The 17,796-nt window shown below is 45.4% G+C and overlaps 1 protein-coding gene across 1 annotated transcript in view; it reads right to left on the reverse strand.

Moving 5' to 3' along the window:
* Window positions 1-1,802: 1,802 nt before the first annotated feature.
* Window positions 1,803-17,796, reverse strand: part of slc8a2b (solute carrier family 8 member 2b) — a 65,758-nt gene continuing 49,764 nt past the window's right edge. The window contains exons 4-17 of the mRNA XM_058080964.2: window positions 15,689-16,152; window positions 13,535-13,672; window positions 13,226-13,453; window positions 12,207-12,596; window positions 12,004-12,129; window positions 11,737-11,932; window positions 11,332-11,462; window positions 8,946-9,319; window positions 8,304-8,407; window positions 7,305-7,322; window positions 6,735-6,859; window positions 5,039-5,138; window positions 4,271-4,546; window positions 1,803-3,292 (exon numbers count right to left, since the gene is read on the reverse strand). Coding sequence (XP_057936947.2) covers window positions 2,916-3,292; window positions 4,271-4,546; window positions 5,039-5,138; window positions 6,735-6,859; window positions 7,305-7,322; window positions 8,304-8,407; window positions 8,946-9,319; window positions 11,332-11,462; window positions 11,737-11,932; window positions 12,004-12,129; window positions 12,207-12,596; window positions 13,226-13,453; window positions 13,535-13,672; window positions 15,689-16,072 — 2,967 coding nt within the window. The 5' untranslated portion in view covers window positions 16,073-16,152 and the 3' untranslated portion in view covers window positions 1,803-2,915. The remainder of the gene's footprint in view (window positions 3,293-4,270; window positions 4,547-5,038; window positions 5,139-6,734; window positions 6,860-7,304; window positions 7,323-8,303; window positions 8,408-8,945; window positions 9,320-11,331; window positions 11,463-11,736; window positions 11,933-12,003; window positions 12,130-12,206; window positions 12,597-13,225; window positions 13,454-13,534; window positions 13,673-15,688; window positions 16,153-17,796) is intronic.

The raw sequence follows: 17,796 nt of genomic DNA on the forward strand, positions 1-17,796 counted from the left end.
GGCAAAATGAATTGAATGTTTCTGATGTCACTGAGCACAAATCACGCTTGTACAGCACTTAAGTGTCCGAAAGACAAAATGTTGACGCTATGTGGTCAACGTCCATGTTGGGATGTAACGAATGTAGACTATTACAGTAAAAGACGACACGGAGAACTGTGCTGCACTAATGTTGCTTCTAGTCTGGGCTCATACTCAACTCTTTGTGCAAAGACATTGCACACTGCTCATAGTTTGCTTTTGTGTGCGTGGAACTACAACTGCATATCTTGTCCTTCGTCTTGCATGTCTGCTTGTTGTCGTTGGTATGGTGCAAACATTTGAATTTACTTTCTAGCCCTCCTGTGCAATACTGCGCAGCACTTATCTGCTAGAAAAGGCTGCATTATTCTACTCAGCCTACAAATCTAGTGGCCAATACTGTATTTTCCAGAGTCTAAGTCACTCTTTTAATTTTAAAGCTGGTCCTGCAAGCTATTTTAGTGTTTCTTTCCGCTTTTTCCTGATTTTGGAGTCGCCTCAGAAGGAAGATCTGCATACTGATTTTGGCTTCAGCACTTCATATTATATCAAAAAATATACGTATAGAGAGTCTGTGTGGAGTTTGCATGTTCTCCCCGTGCATGCGTGGATTTTCTCCGGGTACTCCGGTTTCCTCCCACATTCCAAAAACATGCTAGGTTAATTGGCAACTCTAAATGTCCATAGGTATGAATGTGAGTGTGAATGGTTGTTATTATTATATGTGCCCTGTGATTGGCTGGTCACCAGTCCAGGGTGTACCCCGCCTCTCGTCCGAAGACAGCTGGGATAGGCTCCAGCACCCCCGCGACTCTATAGCAGTTTTTTTTAAATGAATGAATTAATAAATGATGGCGGTTTCATGGTTGACTATGGCATATTATTAGTCAAAAATATTGAAGGACAAAGCTATATGCAGTGTTCTGGCCACTCGGTATCAGTAACGTTCTATTATTGACAAATGACTACCGTCTCGCTGTGTTTCGCCAGCCATCACATGTCCGACACAGAGTGAAAAGAAGTTCTCCTCCCATTCCGTGTGGATGTGGTATTTTTTGGCTTTTAACTTTGTCCTTCTTTCCCCATCTGAAATCCTTTCTTAAGTAGCTCAATAAATTGGAGGCTAACCAGTTAGCTTGCAAGCTTGCTGATGGCTAAAGCCATGACCTCCTCTTGTGTCCCTGCAGTGATCCTGTAGCTTGCGCATTACAGTTGAGCAATGTGGTATAAATAAAGAATAACAGGGATGGAAAGGTGACTACAGGAGTGATATTTGATATCTACAGGGCTGTAATGATGATACAGATTATATTTAGAAAGTCATAGACAGGTATTCACAGAAACCAAATTAACTGCAATGAACAAGGGATTACTGTAATTGAACTTTTAAATTAAAGTGGGTCGGTGTGTGTGTGTTTTAGCGACACCTAGTGGCTGTAATAATTCATTGAGTTGAGTTTGTGATGCAGTTAGGCACACAAATTGAAAGATACACAGCATTCCGGACATGCTTTGTTATGGAATACTTTCCAATATGCTTCTGCTTTGGAGTCTGTATTTATACAGTATATACAGTATAACACAGAGGTTATGTGGTAATGTGTTGCCATGTCAGTGTAATCTGCCCAGGGCCTTCACAATCAGGAGTGGTGGCCCATGTCAAATACACACACTTTTACATTTTTCCATCCTCTCATTGGTTGATTTCGGTGTCGTCTGGAGTTTTTTTGTGTAATGCAACAGATTGTTGTGTTGTGTTTTTGTATTGATTGTTAGTTATATTGTTATTGATGCTTTGTATAATTGTTACGTGATAGCAGTGTTATTAGAGGTGGGCTACGTTGCTGAAGTCCCCACTGAAGGCTCAGCTTTTAGAGCTTTCGATTGCCCCCGCCTCTTCTGTTGTGAATGTAATGTTGTTAGTGGCGCTATGACATGCCTAAAAAAAAGCTAGCTCCCATGATAAATATGGCTAAATGCCACTCTTCACGACTTTTACTCTGGAAAATAGAGTAGTAAAACACTAGACGTACGAGAACTGATTAAATAGTGTAAATCCGAACAAGCCACCCTGGGTTCTACTCCTACTTGCAGGCATTGAGGAACCAATCAGAACTGTGCGGTATGTCACGTGAGGACAAGTTGAGTGGATTATTGGCCCCACTAGGACTCTTAATTGCCATGGCTGTAAACACACACACTCACACACACACACACACAAGCGCACTAATGCAAAGATGATCATTTACAGTACAATTCCACTTTACATATGAGGTGAGGATGGCTACACATGCTTTCAGGATATGGTGACAATGGAAACCGTGCAGGATGATGACGAAGCCTGCAGTGACACTTCGATTCCACCCATTGATGGTTTGCATGTTGGATGCCCCCCCCACCCCCACCCCCACCTCCGACAAACAGCGGCGGGCGACCGGCTGTAGATGTGCGGTTCTATTTACAGCGTCTGTGGAGAAGTGCCTTCCTCTGAGCCGTCCATTAGCCGTGTAAACACTTAACAAGCTTCTTCCCGTGCAGTAAACAAAGTCACTGTAAACATTCGACTCCATTGCGCCTCCTTTGTGGTTCCAGAGGTCATGCAGAGGAGGAGGGGGATGGGTGTTCTTGGTCAAACACATTCCCGACAGCAGAATGATCCTCTGATACGACCTTCATCAGCACCCACGTCAACGCTCACTTTGCTCTTCTCACCATTGATAAACCTCCTTTTACCCGCGTTTGCTATCATCACTTTATACATGCATGCTTGTTGTGTGTGTGCGTGTGTGCGAGTGTGCATCAAGAAGCCCTCTTAACCTACACGTGTAGCATGTTGAGCGTGTCAAAGTGTGTGTGTGTTGCTGTAGAATCACGTTGTCTTGGCCGTCTCCTGCCTAGAAGCCCGTAATGTGGCAGTATGCCTCCAGGCTGGAGAAGAGGATGTAGAGGAACCACAGGCCCAGGAAGAGCAGGCTGGTCAGGATGCGGGACACCCGAGGGCCGCCTAGCTCCCCGCCGATGGAGGGCCGGCGTCGGAACAAGAGCACAGCCATGGAAATAAAAGCAAAGATGGTGAAGAGCGTGACGGAGAAAGCCAGCGAGCCCGGCTCCACCTTGAACGGCTTCCCCTGGATCTTCCAGTAGACGGCGGCCACTGACCACGCCACGCCGATTCCTAGGAAGACATTGACGGCGTTGCTTCCTGTGACGTTTCCGACAGAGGCGTCGGCATGCTGGTCTTGTATTGCGGCCACTTTGCTGGCAAACGTGTCTGGGAGGGAAGAAAAGAGGCGTGAGTAAAACTTTCACACCTTCTTACAAGTGCGTTGGCATGTGGAAAGTGGACAATGGCTTTACAGTATGAGTAATAGTATTCCTATTACCCAATATAGTAGATCTAATATAAGAAAATAAGACATAAGGCATACAAAAGCTGCTTACGGCATTCTAAATGTTTTTTTAACATTATTGGAGGCTACTAAACATGAAATAACACCCCTATATTCACCTTTACACTCCTATTACCCAATATAGTAGATGTAATATAAGAAAATAAGACATAAGGCATAAAAAAGCTGTTTACGACATTCTAAATATGTTTTTTCTAACATTATTGGAGGCTACTAAACATGAAATAACACCCCTATATTCACCTTTACACTCCTATTACCCAATATAGTAGATGTAATATAAGAAAATAAGACATAAGGCATAAAAAAGCTGTTTACGACATTCTAAATATGTTTTTTCTAACATTATTGGAGGCTACTAAACATGAAATAACACACCTACAGTCACCTTTACACTCCTATTACCCAATATAGTAGATGTAATATAAGAAAATAAGACATAAGGCATACAAAAGCTGTTTACGACATTCTAAATATGCTTTTCTAACATTATTGGAGGCTACTAAATATGAAATAACACCCCTATAGTCACATTTACACCCCTATTATCCAATATAATAGACATACAACGACAAAGTAAGCAATTTAAGACATAAGTACGATAGACTCACACATGTTAGCATTGAGCAAAGGCATTATTTTTGTGTTCATGTTATTGTGCGCATGTGTGTTGCTGTAAATGTGTTCTGGTGCTTGTTTGTCACCAATTCCATAACATTACGGACACCTAGTCACCCCTGTAGAATCCTACATATCATCATGAAGGTGGTTTTTGGATGCCCTGTGCCATTAGCCATTTTATGCTAGAAAAGTGGCGAGGGATTACTGTATTGGCTTACCTGGAATGGACGTCCCGAGAGCCACAAAGACCACAGCAGTCACCGTGTCCCGGAGTCCCACCGTACAGCCAAAGTGCGACGCCAAGTCTCCGATGATGGCGGTGAGGAGGCCTATGACGCTGATGGAGACACAGAAGCAGGCCCAACCGTTCCAGTACTCGGTGGGGGGCACGCAGGCGAACAGAACCTTCCAGAAGACGGTGAGGAAGTGCATGACGTAGTCGTAGCAGGACGGGAGGCGCTCCTCGCGGCCCTCTTCATCATCGTCGCCGTCACCTGAGTGGACAGAAGTTGATTATGTAGACTGATGTCTGCAGTTACCGGTCGCCCCCGCTAGGTGACAGCATTGCACCCATTAGTAAAGCTGTTTGTGGTGCGTGACTGGTTGCCTTTCTTCCCTATGTTTCAATTCCTTTTTGTTTGTTTTTTTGCTTGTGATGCAAACAACGTGAGTTCCCAGAAGTGTGTGGAGGCCTTACCAAGCTAAACAATGTGTTTTACGCATGAAGCGCAGGACCTTTGTGGCAGCACAGCAGCAGTTAAATGAGCTTATTTAAACATTTGCTTGACAAAAAAAGACAGAACACTGCTGTTTACGTCTTTCCTCTCCAGGGGTGTAAATACAGAAATATGGATCTAATTAGTTTAAAGACAAATCCTCGTCCCCGTGGTGGTGTTTTATTTGCCCACGTTGGTTGGTATCTCATTCCCACAAAGACACACGGAGTCGAGAAAAGGTAAACGTGAGCTAAATCACACCGGGCTCACCTGCACTCACGGTGACCGCCTCCACAAACTGCTCCCTCCAGGAGTGCGTGCCAATGACCAGCGCCAAGTTGGTCTTTTTAATGAGCTTGTCGACGGTGCTCTGCCAAAACACAAAACAAGGGTGCTGTTAACGAGGCGCTCTGGCGAGGACATCGACTTGAAAGATGTCACTGATGGTGGACCTGCTGGCTCTGCTCCAATCTCTCATCGACTTCTTCCACACCGGTCTTTATCGCCCTGGCTATTCAAAGGCTTTCCATAATGCGTTCCCCCTGAGCATACAGTTGCCCCAAAGTTCATTACTTAAAATTCCAGGGGGACTAAGTGGTCTTGCCCAACCCCTCTAATTGATTGATTGATGAAGAGGTGGCTGCACATTGGGCAAGTGGTTAGTGTGGGTCTTTCAGTCAAACATCTGTCCACCGTGCAGCCCATTTGCTATAATTCATTCATTCATTCATTCATTTTCTACCGCTTTTCCTCACGAGGGTCGCAGGGGGTGCTGGAGCCTATCCCAGCTGTCTTCGGGCGAGAGGCGGGGTACACCCTGGACTGGTCGCCAGCCAATCACAGGGCACATATAGACAAACAACCATTCACACTCACATTCATACCTATGGACAATTTGGAGTCTCCAATTAACCTAGCATGTTTTTGGAATGTGGGAGGAAACCGGAGTACCCGGAGAAAACCCACGCATGCACGGGGAGAACATGCAAACTCCACACAGAGATGGCTGAGGGAGGAATTGAACTCGGGTCTCCTAGCTGTGAGCCCTGTGTGATAACCACTCATCTGCAGTGCAGCCCAACTAGTAAACAAACATTTATTATTTACAAGGAAATAGTCCATTTCGCCACCACGCCCGGGGTTTGTTCCTATCGGCATACCTTTGGAAAAAAGCAAAAGGTTTGCCAGAGAGAACCCAAAAGCAAAAACCATCGTTGAAGATATCGTACACAATTTGAACTTCAGAGATGGCTGAGGGTGGAACTGAACCCTGGTCTCCTAGCTGTGAGGTCTGCGCACTAACCACTCGACCGCCGTGCTGCCTTTGCTATAACTATTCTCTATAAAATATATTTAAAGCGGCAGCAGCTCATGTACTGATGTCTCAGTACTTTTGTGCGCACCGTAGGTTGGCAGACTGTCCATCTGAGATGACGTTTTGAGTGTAGCGTACATTTTTAACGCTGAGACTAATATTAGCGCCGCTTGCAGTGAGAGGGCGCGGCCCGCTGGAGATAAATTGTGTGAGACGGTCAGAGAAGCCTTTTGGAACATCAATAAGTCATTAACACTCCAAGAAGGCCATTAAAAGCCACAACAACGGCCGGTAGGGGGGGGGCTGGAGGTCGAGAGGTTTACATAGGCGATTTCTCCACGGACCCACACGGTCGATGCAACGGACAGGAGGACGTCATGAGAAGTTGTGCATAAATTAAACATCCTGGACACTTTTACCGCCGTTCCACTCTGCACATTCTCATTTTCTTAGAAGAGAAATAGTCACGTCTTGGTTTATATAACACAAATTTACACCAGTATTTCTGTTTTTGGATGCTCACATTCTGAGTCACTATTGGATGCCATTTTTTATTAGACGCTAAGAGTTTCCGCCATCAAAGATTAGGAGGCAAATATGATATTCCGCATCGCTAAGTTTCCACAGGAATAAAACCAAACAATGTCACACCTTGAACTCGTAGGACTCCTCGATGACCACCTCCAGGCGACTGTGCTCCCCGAGGATGGGCTTTCCCATCTCAGCGATCCGTCGGGCCTCCTCCTCCTCCGCACTCAGCTGCCCTTCTGCCCCCTCTGAGGGAAGAATCAGGAGTGGGCAGTCTTACATGCATGGTACATATATGTAGATTAGACCTGAAGACACCTCACAAAGCCCAGGTCAGCATTTATCAATTATTACACAGAGGACGTAAGTATGGTACAGATGAATTACAGTAATGTGTGTGTGTGTGTGTGTGTGTGTGTGTGTACAAGCACGCTAACTCAGCATGCTGTCCTGCATAATTATAGTGATAAAGCAAGCGGTAGGTGGCACAGCAGCAGCAGGACACCAGGTAAACATTTCTTTCCTGCTGCGAACAGTGTTTGTGACAACAATAATAATAATAATAATGATAATAATAAGAGGAGGCGGTCAGAAGAAAATCAAGACAACAGACCAAACTACTGACTAAACAGCGTGTGGAGAGCGTCAGGGAACATCAGAGCAATTTGTTGACAGGTAGAGGAGCTATCTTACCTTGGCTGAGCAGCAGAGCTGTGATGAAGAAAAAGAGACAAAGAAGATTTCATAAGATAAGATATGTTCAACTCCCCCCGTCCACTAAACACACACCAATCGTTGCTTCACTTCCTGTTTAAAACCAACATCAACACAAACTCTCCTCCACTATCCATCATGCGCTATTTGCAGGAGGTCATGACTCAATATAACAGTCCGACTTACACTAAAGTCATCACACATCTATACTCCAAAAAAGAAATATATATTCTCAAAAATAAGAAGAAATACACAAACGAGTTTGAAAAAAAATGATATGTAATAATAAAATAATATAAAAGCATTGCACCGGGCGGCACGGCGGTCTAGTGGTTAGCGCGCAGACCTCACAGCTAGGAGACCAGGGTTCAATTCCACCCTCGGCCATCTCTGTGTGGAGTTTGCATGTTCTCCCCGTGCATGCGTGGGTTTTCTCCGGGTACTCCGGTTTTCCTCCCACATTCCAAAAACATGCTAGGTTAATTGGCGACTCCAAATTGTCCATAGGTATGAATGTGAGTGTGAATGGTTGTTTGTCTATATGTGCCCTGTGATTGGCTGGCCACCAGTCCAGGGTGTACCCCGCCTTTCGCCCAAAGACAGCTGGGATAGGCTCCAGCACCCCCCCTTGTGAGGAAAAAGCGGTAGAAAATGAATGAATGAAAAGCATTGCACCTGAAAGCATTTAATCGGAGGATGAGCGGCGCAGAAAATGGATGGATGGCGCTGCAATACTGCCAGAGGAGCCCAGAGGGAGGCTGACGTCATTGCAGCGCCCTAACAGGCACCAATGGATGCCTTACTAAGACACAATGCATTATGGGAAAACTAATAATTAAATATTGGGGGGGGGGTTCCGCTGGGGGGGGGTGCACTTCATGGCCAGGGTAAAAAAAATTAAAAAAAAAGAGTATAATTGTGCGCTGTTGCTTGTATGTGCTTAGCTTGTTGTTGCGTGTTTGTGTGTGATGAGGTCACCTGAGATCCCTCTCTTCAGCCAGCGTGGCTCCTCCAAGACGATGAAGAAGTTTTCATGTTTCTCGTATTCTTCGTCATCGATTATCCTCACCTGGAACGTTTGACTGTACACACACACACACACACACACACACACACACACACACACACACACACACACACATACAGACACACACCAAGGCATCACCAGATGTGCCATCTGACCTCTCATGCATGTGCCAACCTTTACCGTTTGCACTTTTTACACAGTAAATCCCTAAAAGACGTGTGAAAGAAAGTGAGAATTGCGTTGGTGAGTGTTAGGCACGATGGCGGAGTGTCTGAAGAGAGGAAGATGAAGTGACGATGGTGGTGAAACCTGTTAGTGTCTCTGGAGAACGCCTGAGTGAAATATCTCCACAGCAACCAGCTCTCGAGGAGCACAGAAAATATGACCTGACAACAGAAGGAGACGGCAGGGAGCTAAGGAGTGGAGGATGGGAAGACACCGGTGGGTAACATCAGGGAGGATGAGGTAGAAGATGAAAGAATGAAGAGATGAATGATTTAAACAGAGGACAGAAGTAAAGAGGAATAGCAATTCTGGAAGGAAGTGAATTAATCATTAACATCCATCATCAGCGCTTATGAGGGTTGACTCACGTCGTCTGGTCGTTAGTGAACTCCAGCTCGCCTTGCGCATCCTCAAAGTCCTCTCCGGCCTTCGCCGTGCCCGACTCTGTGTGGTACGGCAGGATGACCGTGCCGCGGGCGCCCGAGTTGCGCACCACCGTCACCTCCATGGTGCCCACGCTCTCGCTCACCCGCACCATGCGCTCGCTGAAGGTGAAGATGCCGGCGTGGTCGTCGTCCAGGATGGTGACCGTGGCGACCAGGGGCTCCACCAGGCGAGCTTTGGGGGTGGCGCCCGCCTCGTCGCTCTCAAACATCCCCTCTGCGTCGCCGACACGCAGGTTGAGCAGGCGCACAAAGAAGTGCTCGTCCTCCTCGAAGATGTCGTCGTCGATGATTCCAACCTGGAGGACAAAGTTTGGTCAATCAGGAGTCCTTCAGGTTAGATGATTTGGGGAAGGCCCTCCTCTGCTCCCAGGGCACAAAGAACATTAGTGACCTCTGAAACCACCCCCCCCCCCCCCCCCCCCATGCCGGATTGGACTAGTCCTGGTTCTGCAGGTGCTTTTAGTGAATCTAGTAAGCTTTCCCAAGGCAGCAGTGCTCCCTTTCATCTTTGTATGTTTCACTTGGTCCTCTCCTCCTGGAGTCCTGTCATGGTCTCCTCCATCATCCATCCCTCCCTCCACTGAGATCTCCTCATGCGTCTCCCCGGCATATTACTGGCCTGCTGTGCCTCTGTAGCACAATTGACTGCAAAGCAGCAGACATCGGGTGTGTCTCCATCTGGCTAATGGGGGTTTTTCCCCCCCTCTGTTGGACATTTCACCATCAAGTAAAAGCCGTCAAAGATGATATGTGGTTTACTGTACGTGTTGACCTGTCCCCCACAGGCACAATTAACATGGCGGCAATGATGACATGGTTAGAAACACAGTAAATGACTCCAATGGCAATTAAAATAAACTGCTCAACACGATTGACATTTATTCTGTAATAGCATCGCCCAAAGCAACATGTCCCAGATTTTATGTTTGTCACGCAGTGAGTGATTCATGGCTGGCGAGGCACTGACTTATTTGGATTTTTATTTTTTAAAGGGATGCGAGATATTCTGATAAATCAGAAAAGATTAAGAAATATCTCAGATAACTTAAAATATCCCAAATAATTTATCATTAACATGGCAAACGGGTGAGATCAGTCGTACTGTGCTTGTGAGCAAATCAAGTGCACCTTTTTTCCTCCCGTCTGTGACGTTATCACTCTGTCATAACTTCGCCCTGAGCTAACTAGTAAACATTCATTTTCTACACTTAAGGTTACGCTGGAGCCTATCCCAGAGGTGGGGTACACCCTGGACTGGTGGCCAGCCAATCACAGGGCACATATAGACAAACAACCATTCACACTCACATTCATACCTATGGACAATTTGGAGTTGCCAATTAACCTAGCATGTTTTTGGAATGTGGGAGGAAACCGGAGTACCCGGAGAAAACCCACGCATGCACGGGGAGAACATGCAAACTCCCCACAGAGATGGCTGAGGGTGGAATTGAACTCGGGTCTCCTAGCTGTGAGCCCTGTGTGCTAACCACTCATCTGCAGTTCAGCCCAACTAGTACACAAACATTTATTATTTACAAGGAAATAGTCCATTTCGCCACCACGCCCGGGGTTTGTTCCTATCGGCATACCGTTGGAAAAAAGCAAAAGGTTTGCCAGAGACAAACCGAAGGCGAAAACCATCGTTGAAGATATTGTACACGATTTGAACTTCTGAGCCACGGCTATTTTTTAAAATGTTTTGTTAATTGTAGCGATGTTGTGATATTTGCTAGGGACACTACAGGTACAATATGTCAAATTCAACTTTTATTTCAGCTGTTCTCACCTCCAGGTGCGCACAAACTACAGTTAAATCTTAAAAAAAAGATATACAGAAGTTATAGTCAGTTATCGTTATTGGCCTTGAGAAGCAGAAAGTTATCAAAATGAATACAGTGCATCCCTTTGTTAAATATATACATGTTGCTCGTTAAGAGGATAACAAGAAATGAGGCAAATATTCACTTTGTTCAAAATTTTGTTTTCGAATACTTAATTATTATTGTTATTTTTGTCTGATAAGCAAGAATAATAATGTCACACTTGAGAAATGTACAGTTTTAGACCATAACTCAACATCCAAATTTTTATCTAAGCCAGTTTTCTTTTCGAAAAAAGGCTTCCATGCATTACTTCTAAAATCCTATTCTACCATGACAGGTAAGGGTGATGGCACCACCTGTTGCTATGCAGAAAATGGTGGACATTACATCCCAAACTTCTGCAAATACCAAAGCATCAGTCGATGAAAAGGTGTCGTCTATGTTTCATCAAAGTTTGTTTATATGTAAGACTCTTTTCTCACCTTAATTTCTTTCAGGGTCTCTCCAGGTTTGAACACCAGAGTTCCTTCGCTGTACTCGTAATCTGATCCAGCGTTGGCCGACCCGTCCTCGGTCCTGTAATCCACGTAGAATGTGTTTTCTCCCAGCCCCCCTGCGGGTGCGACAAATTGACGGGTTTGTCATTTAAAAAAATCAGTTTTGAGGCAGCAATTAAGACCTGAATTAGTTTTTATTGTGACAATAACTAGTACATTCGGGGCAATGAGAGCAGTGCCCCATCTGATGCAGCTTTTTCATTGGCATATGGTTTATTAGCGAATTCTGCCCAGCAACAAGAGGCAAAGGTGACAAGGAAAGGACATAGACTCCAAGAGATTGCGTTGATCTCCATTGCTGCGTCTGATGGTTAAAGTCGTTATTTCTACCTTGGCAGACGACAGCCAGCGTCAGGACGCCACAGTTTTCCATGCACTGACTGTGAGCGCTTTCAAAGGAGATACGGCTGCACACGGCCAGGTCATCATCTTCTGGCGCTTCCTCGTCGGTGACAACAGTGCGGCGAGCGTGGTCAGCGGCGTGTTTCTTCAGAACGTTACCGGCTCCGATCATCATGCGAGTGGCCTTTAGGGAAAGCCAGCACGTTAATTAAAAAAGGTGGGTGGCGCTGATATCCGAACAGGGATGAGTGACACCTGAATGCGGTAGAAGGCTCGGCTCTTTTGTTGGTGAAGCAGCGCATAGTAGTTGGCCAGCTCCACCAGCTGGTCCAGTTCTTTGTCGGGATACTTCTGCTTCAGCTCTTTCAGGATGCGAATGACCTACAGGAAGAGTGCAAGGACGCCATTAAAGAGTAGATTGAGGCTAAGGTGTCATGGTTTATTGTTTTTAATCCTACCTCCTTGCGACTCTCATCGAGCTCCCGACTGCTCTCCGCGTTGACCATAGCGCTGCTGGAGTTGGGCAGGTTTCCCCCGGCCCCTGTCGACGTGGACCCTGCTGCCACGCCAATGTTATTGATGCCAACCCCCGCGCCGCCATCCCCATTTCCGCAGTTCTCAGCCGGCACCACGGTGCCCCCTCGTGACGGGAATTTGCCGTCAGTGATCATTTCCGCGCCACCCTTGTTGGGCGTCAGATCTCCCTCCATCTCCACGACGATGCCGTGGCGTTTGTCGGCGCGGTACCGCTTGCCCATGTACTTGTAGAAGAGCAAGCGACGGTCGGCAACCCAAGCCAGGAGGACGCACACTGGGAAGTAGAGCAGCGTCACCAAGGCCTCCCACACCTGACAGGGAAAAAAATAAGTCAGATGTCATTGTTTTGGATGAATAAAACAAACATGGAGGGCGGGGTCTGCGACTCATATAGGCTGGTGGGGTGTGTCTTTGATTGAGTGACAGCTGAAGGGGTGTGTCCATGTTTGATGGACAAGAGCTTGAGTGTCTGTTATTGATTCATAGTACCAGTAGGACCTGTATTTGATTGACAGCATAAATGGGAGTGTTTGTCTTAAACTGATTCAACTGTTTTTATTTGATTGACAGCAAGCGGTGGAGGGTGTCTAGGATTGATCAACAGGCATGTCCGTGTTTGACTGACAGTGGCTAGTAGTGGGGCGTGTCTTTCTTTGAGTGACAGATGAAGGGGTGTGTCCATGTTTGACGGACAGCAGCTTGATTGAGAGCCTGTATTTGATTGACAGCATAAAGATGGGTGTGTCTGTCGTTGATTGATTAAACTGGAGGGGCGTGCCTGTGTTTGACTGAAAGCATGTGGAGGAGCATGTCTGTTGGATTGACGGTGGCACAAGTGCGTGGCAGATGGACGCTCTAGGGGCGGGCCTATGATTGATCAACATGCGCTTGAGAGGCGTGTCTTCTCTTTGATTGACAGGGAGGACTGTGTCTTACTCACCTCCACGACGCCGGGCGACATGACGGACAGGATGAGGTAGAGCCAGATGTAGGCGAAGATGCTCCAGAAGGCGGTTATGAAGAACACCCTGAGGTGTTTGATCTTGCGCACCTGGCCTTTGGGGATGGTCCACACACAGATGCCGATGATCACAAACATGTTGAAGGCGGCGCTCCCAACGATGGTTCCTGGCCCCAACTCGCCTGCCTTGAATTTGTGGCCACACACCTGGACAAACGTGGGAGGACGCCGTACAAATAAGTTATTTAGTGTTAGATGACTTGTGTGTGTGTGTGTGTGTGTGTGTACCTCTATGACAGACAGCAGAATCTCTGGGGCGCTGGAACCCAGAGCCATGAGTGTCAGATTAGACACCGTTTCATTCCAGATTCGAACTGTCGCCACTGATGTTTCCCCATTGGGCAGCGTGATGGTCACTTCCTTCTCCTGTTGGCGAACACACACGCACACACACACACACATAGTAATAAAAAACTGAATCTGTCTGCTCTCCAACCTTCTCATTGAGCTGTGTGCCAAACAAATAGCTTTTCCATCAGGTTGCTTCTGCATCACAACGCCAACAAAATGTCCCCGCCAGGATGAGCTTCAAAGAAATGTCTGCACAATTAATCTAATGGGCTCCACTTTGGTGCGTCACGACTGTTTAATCACTGCCGACAGGATGCAAGCATCATAAATAAGCCACCTTGGTCACTTAAGTGGATTCCGCTTAAGTGTCAATTAAATGTCAGCTTTAGGGAAGTTTCAACTGGTTTATATCCTGGAATGTGATGATAATAATGTCCGTTTGTTTTCAACTGTAAACTAACACGTTGCATCGCTAGAGCTAGTATTTGATGAGCATCCACAACAAAGGTGTCCAAAGTGTGGCTCTGGGACGATTTTTCATTGACTCTCAGCAAATAAATTCATTATTGATGGGAAGTGGTGAATGATCTGGTTTCACCATTTTATGTACATTTTATGTAGGTTTTTCATCCATCCATTTTCTATACCACTAACCTCACTAGGGTTGCAGAGGTATGCTGGAGCCTATCCCAGTTGACTTTGACATTCTGGACTGGTTGGTTTTTCATACAATTATTTAAAAACATTACAAATATCCAAATCCCTGAACTCAGACATACAACGTACCCGGTCATTAGCTTAATGCAAATGTGCAATATTTCCATCACTGCCTATGTTACTACCTCAATCATATTTATTTATTTAACAACCCATTACAATACACTCATATGTGACTTTACTCACCAGTCATTATTTGCACTATGACCCATTTACCATTGCACTAAAATGAATATATGTCTGCTCCTGCATATGCTCCTGTGCAATACTATGTGTATATTTTGGATATCTTGTATATATCTTGTACATATCTTGTTAAATTGTCTTTTTTTACTCTACTTTTATATACTTTTTAAAAAAAAACTTGACTACTGCACTGAAAGGAGAAGCTCTCCAATCTCGTTGTACATCTTGTATAATGACAATAAAGGCCATTCAATTCCAAATGGTTCAGAAATCCCACCCCTGGTATATATACGTAGATTCTATGATAATTCAGTCAAACTTCATATTTTGTACGCCCCAGTGGTTCAGTTTTTGTCTCAAATTTTTGCCCAGATTTTTTGTACACTGTCTTGGTTTTAATACAGTGTTGCATGTAATAAACTAGTCTGTTGGGCCTGTACTGTATCCTTCCGCAAAATGGAGCACCTAAACAAAGTGTGACTGCTAAATAACCTGTCATGGGGCCAACCCCCCCCCGCCATCAGTTAAATAAAGAAGGTGACAAACACTAGTCAGGAAATACAATGGGAATTTGGCATCAACAATAAGTTCCATTCATTCCTCTTATTAATTATTCATTCATTCATTTTACACCGCTTATCCCCACAAGGGTCACGGGGGTGCTGGAGCCTATCCCAGCTGTGTTCGGGCAAGAGGCGGGGTACACCCTGGACTGGTGGCCAGCCAATCACAGGGCACATATAGACAAACAACCACTCACATTCATACCTATGGACAATTTGGAGTCGCCAATTGGGATTGAACTCGGGTCTCCTAGCTGTGAGGTCTGCACGCTAACCACTCGACTGCTGTGCAGCCAAACTTTTGTAATTATTTCAAATTTTTTAATAGTAAAACTAGAATTATTCTTTGGACTTCCAATGGGAACCGTTGTCTAGATTTGTGTATTTTCTGTTTTTTGTTTTTTTGGAATGAATTGATGACAAAAAAAACAGGTACCACTGTATATTATTAGATATTAGACCAGTGCTTCTCAAATAGTGGCACGGGCCCCCCTGAGGTGCCAGTGTGTGTATATTGACCTCCACAGGATTAGTTTAATCCATCTTTAATCGCAATCCATCTTTAATGTATGGCATGTATGAAAGTGGCCCCCGCAGCCATCAGTGGAAAAAACCATGACCTCACCTGTGATGTGATGACCTCAATGGACGCCATGAAACGGTCTGCGATGATAGACACGCCCAGGAACATGTACATGAGCGACACAAAGTAGACCACGGCTCTGGCCACCTGGTCTCCAATCCCGGGTCTGTTGGGCTGCCAAACTGGCAGCAGGATGCCGGGTTTGCAAACCGTCACGTCATCACACTTGCCGCGTCTGAGCCCGCTGCTGTTCCCATGCGGTCCGATGGAAGGCAGAGAGGAGGGCAGCATGGAGGCGGAGACCATTCGGGTTTCCGGGTCGCTGCCCACCGCACCGCGCTGGGACTCTGACCGGCAGGGTGGCAGCGGGGACAGGAAGAGGACCAAGAGGAGGAGGAAGGGGGCGGGTGAAGCAAGGTGGGACATGGTGACGAGGAGGCGGCAGGAGGGTGAGGAAGCAAAGGAAGATGTGAGGAGGGAGGCTGCGGGCGGGGTCACGAGTTCACCTGCAAGAGAGAAAGAAATAAATAAGATGCTGAAATTAGACAGGAACCCAATCAAGCCAACGAGATTATTGATTGGCTGCAACCTTCGAGGAGCCCGTCGTGGTGTCCTGGCATCACCTCAGTGTTAAGCTGACCGAGGGCTTCACTGGGATTGAACAGATCAATAATGCTGGAGATGCAAAAGAAAGGAACCGTTTTCTCCTCCTCCCAGACGGCTGCTTTATAAATCACGAAATGACGAGTTTATAGTCGTCCATTAAGGGTGAAGCTCCCCACTGCCATCCATCCATCCTTTCAATGAACCCAGAAGCCATTAAAGAGGCAGTAAGTTTGTCCAAATAAAGGACTCATGAGTCATCTCAGTAAACTCACAAAAGAGTGAAAGCAAGAGGGAATGTGGAGAATCATCTACCGGTCCTTCAACATCAGGACAAGCACTCCAACGTGTCAGTGTGCGGGTGCACTACAAAAGTGGATTTCTTGGCTGAAAAGTGAGAACGCTTTGCTTTTGGAGTACTAGCACGTTTTGATGAGTTGTTTTGGGAGCTTGTGTGTGTTGCTGACATGTTCCCACGCTTGAAAGAATGGCTAAGGTTAGCTAACTTGTTATACATTTAAAAAGTAAAACACACTTATCGTAACTGCGAAGCAATTCCAAAAAAAATGATCAAACTAGGGATGTCCGATATTGGCTTGTTGGCCGATATCCGATATTTCCAACCCTACACTCTAACACAGGGGTCTCAAACTCAATTTACCTGGGGGCCACTGGAACTAGGGTCTGGGCAAGGCTGGGCCGCATCAGGTTTTCCAAAAAAAACAAAACGCATATATTAAAAACAGAAAAATATACAAACTTTTTCAGTGCTTTGGTTCCAATTTTCTACAATAAAAGCTCTGATAAAACATTCCACTGTTCTCAAATATTTTAATTTTTATTTTTCTATACAAAATAAGATGAAAAATAAATAAACAAATCAAGAATAAAGAAAGTCAATCAATTAGTAACAAATAAATATAATAATAATAATAATAAAAAGGCAAATAATAAAAACTTAAGAAACCACATATAGTTGGTGGGTTGACAAATATTTTTTTCAGATTAAAATGAACAAAGCATATTAGAGCCCTGTAGACATGACAAAACACGACTATAGTCACATTTATACTTTTTTATTTACAACATATTGCACAACTGCAGGGTCTTGAGACACATGCTAACTCGCAAACTAGAGAGCTAGCGACCTAAACGGTAGCCTTCAAGTTATTTCCTTTAAACTTAAATAGCCAAAAACTTACCACTTCCACTTGGAGAGGGAGGATAACTATTAACAGTTATTTAACCTTTAACATGAACATTAATCAAACGTAATAATTTTTTCTGGGTACATGATACCATACAGCATCCATATCAAACTTGCGCGGCCCGCACTAACATTAAACTTTCATATCAAGGCGGGGGCCTCAAACTAGTGTCCTGCGGGCCACATTTGGCCCGCGGGCCGCATGTTCGAAACCCCTGCTCTAAAACCTAGCGCCCCAGATGCTAACGTGAAGAGTTAACCGACTTCAGGACAGTCATATCGGACAGGAACACAAGATCCTGTAGAAAGCACAATGGAGGTGTGCTTACCCTGTATGTAA

The sequence above is a fragment of the Doryrhamphus excisus genome, linkage group LG8, assembly GCF_037039965.1.
Source record: "Doryrhamphus excisus strain RoL-2023G ecotype Guam linkage group LG8, RoL_Dexc_Guam_v1.1, whole genome shotgun sequence".
Lineage (NCBI taxonomy): Eukaryota > Metazoa > Chordata > Actinopteri > Syngnathiformes > Syngnathidae > Doryrhamphus > Doryrhamphus excisus.